Below are 4095 nucleotides of genomic sequence, written 5' to 3'. Positions count from 1 at the left end.
TTTTACGTTTTTAAATTTCTCCTTTTATTATCCAGCTACAGCAGGCCTCTTTTATGAGAGTCACCTGCCCTTCCTACTAAAAGATGCACGACTTTCTGGCTGACAGAAGGTATGTGTCACTACTCTTCTGTCTCTCTACTAGCCCATCTCATGTAGTGGGAGATTACAAAGTCTATGTGTGATGCAGCTGAGGTAATATTCACCTAAATCAAAGTAGAATATTACTGTTTTCATTTGAATAATTCAGAATAAAAAATAACTATAAAATATTAAACGTACTGAAAGATTTCTTAAAGTATCCAAATTATTGCTTGTAGAAAATTAGTCAAGTGCAAACACACATGCATATTTGGATTTGTAAATCAATATACTTTAAAGTGAAACCCATGAACATCATAACAAGGAATAAATAGTTTTGGATTTTATAATCAGTACAAGGTGTTTTGTTATATAATAATATGTTAATTTATGTTTTGCCCAACCTTTATAAATAGATTTTGTATGGTGAAAGCCAAACACAACTCTTTATACATTTACATAGATTGAATAAAAGCAGTTTGATTTTTAATAAATATCGGGATGAAGTAGCTTCTGTAAAATGCTAAACTAAACTTAATTATAAACAAAGAGCTTTTAAAATAGTTGAACAAACACTGCAACAAAGATATACTAATTAAAGAGAGACTCCTGCTAAATGAGTTATTTTACAGGTTATAATTAAAATAAATCAGAAATACTAACATACAAATGGTGACTAAAATGATAATTAAAATGGCTAGTATTTATTGAGAGCTTTTAAGTGCCAGGCTAAATGCTGAATTTTACATGCATCATATCTTTCATATTTTTATTTCTATTTTAGATTAGTAAAGTAGGTTACATGACAGTAAGTAACTTTTTAAAGGTCACACATTATAAATTTCAGTCAGAGGTAATTCCACTCTCTGTGACTACAGAGCCCATTGACTAAATTATTAAATTCAGCATCTGAATTATTGCAGTTGCTCATACAACTAAAGAGACCTTCACTCACTTTGACAACCAAAGGATCGTCCTGAAAGTTTGAAACAATGATGTTTTTCCATAAGTGACATATACTTTAATTATCATTTTATAGGTTCAAATCATACCATTAAATCAATTATAAATTATTTTATAAAATATTTTTTGTTGTTTAATTTTCATTATTGTGTAGGTTATAGATAAGTTTAGTGTATCATGTAAGATTTTTCAACATATAAAATATTTCTTTAAATTTTACTTGTTTCTCATAACTCCTAAACCATTCAAAATAAAGGACCATTTGGTAACCCCTTTAATAAATAAATGTAAGTCACTGAATAAATGCAATTTAGTGCAGGGAATTACTATAAATGCCAATAGTACTAGTCACCATCTTTAGAGCTGTCAGACTTTAACTACTTTTGGATTTCAAAATTATATTGGGTCTCCTTTTTCTAATAAAACATTTAAATTTTTTAATACAGGCATTCTAATGATTGGTGTTAAATATTTCTGTGGAGTTTGACTTTAATGAGAATGTTATTATTATAAACTTCTATATTCCTTACTATCTCTTTTTATGCTCCAATAAATAATATATCTACAAATGTAGAATATCTTTAAAAAATGTATTTAATCATGACACAATTGTTTAAAGCTCTAAGGCATTTAGAATCTGACCTTTAGTTTTTTCAACTGGGAATTGAGCCCAACTCTCACCCTTTACTCCGCCCAGTTTTACTCTACTAAGGATCTTGTCAATGCACATACCATTTATTCTTAAGTATAGTTACCTTACAGCATAGTCCCAGACACCAGTCAATTGCAGAGATGAGTAACCAAGGAGTAACCTATGCAGAACTGAATGTGGCCAAGTATTCAAAGAGACAGCAACTAAAACCTAAGGTCACAAAAAGCTCCATCTCAGTAAGTGAGCAAGAAATAACCTATGCAGAATTAAACCTTCAAGATGCTTCTCAGGATCTTCAAGGGAATGAAGAGAAATATCACTGCAAAGGTAAAACATTTAATAGACACACAGTATAACTGTTCTAGGATGTATAGTTGGGTTGCAGAGATGTGAGGAAACAATAGGAGATAGACTCACATTTTTTCATTTGTGAGGATCAGAACTTGAAGTTCGAATACAGTATTGTAACATGAAATCTCAGGACTAATTTTATTCAGGCATCATTGTAAGATGTAGTCTTTGACCAACTCGCAGAGCATTATGTTTCCTGAAAATGCAGTGGTGTATTCTGAGAGGATGATTACAATGGTAGATATGGTTTTGGGGTCCAAGCTTATGTATATGATTTCTTGTGCATGTGGATTCTCCCTGTGTAAACTGTCTAAGCAATTGTCTCCATCTATTCTTTCTCAGTGTTCCCATTTCTCTCCCTGCAGCTTTACCATCACCTCCAGAGAAGTTTATTGCTGGGGTCCTGGGGGTCATCTGCCTTGTCTTGATGTCCACTATAGCTGTTATTTGCCGTAAGTAAAATTTTGAAAGATCATAAGAGGACTTTTCAATTTAATGATCATCATTTTACTGTATGCATTTAGACCAAATGTGAAATGGTTCTTCTGAATTTGTCAAATGGTTCTTCTGAATTTGTCAAATGCTTACATTCAGAATGATTGTAGAGAATATATACATACATTTATATATTCTAATTTCATAACTCAAAAACATGCTTTAAGAGATTGAAGGATCTTACTAAGAAATGCAAATTCAATTTCAGAATGCTTAAAACAAATATTGTAAGAGATGGTAAATTTGGGGTCTTTAGGTTTTTAATATATATTTCCCCTAACTTTATTACTTTATTAATTTTCTTTTTCCTTGGTAAAATCAATTTTGTTACAGATAATTATAACCCTAGACAATAGAACAAATGTCAAATAAGAAACAAGAATTGTTATGATAAACAAGATTAATTAAATTTTTAAAGAGTTACTTTAATTTTTGTAGCTACTGTAATATGGGAGAGTAATTCATCCCCGACAACAAGGATCCAGAAAGGTACATAATGATTTTCAAAGTTCTGATATTAACACAGTTTATAGTTTGTCTCTATCTTAGGCTACATAAAAATGATATTGGATTTTGGGGGTACAACATGAAATATAAAATGAGCAATAAATATTTATAAATAATGATTATAAGAATGTTCTTTCTTATACCGCAATATAAGAAAATACTTATTTTAAATCACCATACCTACTGTTGCTGCTTGGCTCACATTTTCTACTGCTATACTATGATAAGAGATAAGTAATTTTACAATTCTTAAAAAATAGTTTCATTCATTGGTGTTTAGAACATGCGCAGAGCGGATATTTTTGTTTGTGTGTTTACTTTAGAAGGACACATAAATCAGGGGATGAGAGGTTGACTCGTCTTTGTGAGTGTGTGTACGAATGTGTTTTGTTTTATTTGTACCAGCCTAAGAGGGTGCATGGATATGTTATGCACAAATATGCTTATACCTATGCAAGTACATAAGTTAATTTTTATTTTTTAAAATAAAATTATTTTGGGGTGATAATTCATGATCTCTCTTCAGGATATCATTGTGGTTGTTGTCCAAAGGAGTGGTTTACATATTCCAACAATTGCTATTACATTAGTTCAGAAAGTAAAACATGGAATGAGAGTGTGACGGCCTGTGCTTCTAAGAACTCTACTCTGCTTTATATAGATAATGAGGAAGAAATGGTAAGATAGAATACGTTTCACATGTTTCATTAAAGATTTATTTCAGTCAATATTATATAATTGTAGAATTTATTTGTAGTTTTGTATATATTTGTAGTTATTTGTTTTAAAGTCTATAATATTCCATTGTTTGACTTTATAATGTTATATCATATTTTTATATCACTAATGCACATTTGATAATTTCTTGTTCTTGCTTTTCATAGAAAACTGTGCTTCTGTGAATGTTTTTTCCAAAATCAACTTAGCTACTTAATATATCAAGAAAACTAAACCTATCACGATTGAGCAGATTGATTACAAAGAGAATGGGACCATATAATATAAATTAGGTCACAAAATAGAGTTTGCAGTTCTCTGCAGCTCTGCTC

The 4095-nt window shown here is 30.4% G+C and overlaps 1 protein-coding gene across 1 annotated transcript; it reads left to right on the top strand.

The window, feature by feature from the left end:
* Positions 1 to 1808: 1808 nt before the first annotated feature.
* On the top strand, positions 1809 to 3724 carry LOC102881881 (NKG2-A/NKG2-B type II integral membrane protein; the record flags this gene model as incomplete). Its single annotated transcript, XM_006907067.1, has 4 exons — positions 1809 to 2020; positions 2410 to 2496; positions 2978 to 3028; positions 3573 to 3724. Coding segments are annotated over exons 1-4 (477 nt in total), but the record flags the coding sequence as incomplete, so codon positions are not given.
* Between the last annotated feature and the right edge of the window lie 371 nt (positions 3725 to 4095).

Source organism: Pteropus alecto, unplaced genomic scaffold (assembly GCF_000325575.1).
Source record: "Pteropus alecto unplaced genomic scaffold, ASM32557v1 scaffold1432, whole genome shotgun sequence".
In the NCBI taxonomy this organism is placed as follows: domain Eukaryota; kingdom Metazoa; phylum Chordata; class Mammalia; order Chiroptera; family Pteropodidae; genus Pteropus; species Pteropus alecto.
Note: the sequence above shows the minus strand (reverse complement) of the source record. Positions and strands in the feature narration are given on the sequence as shown.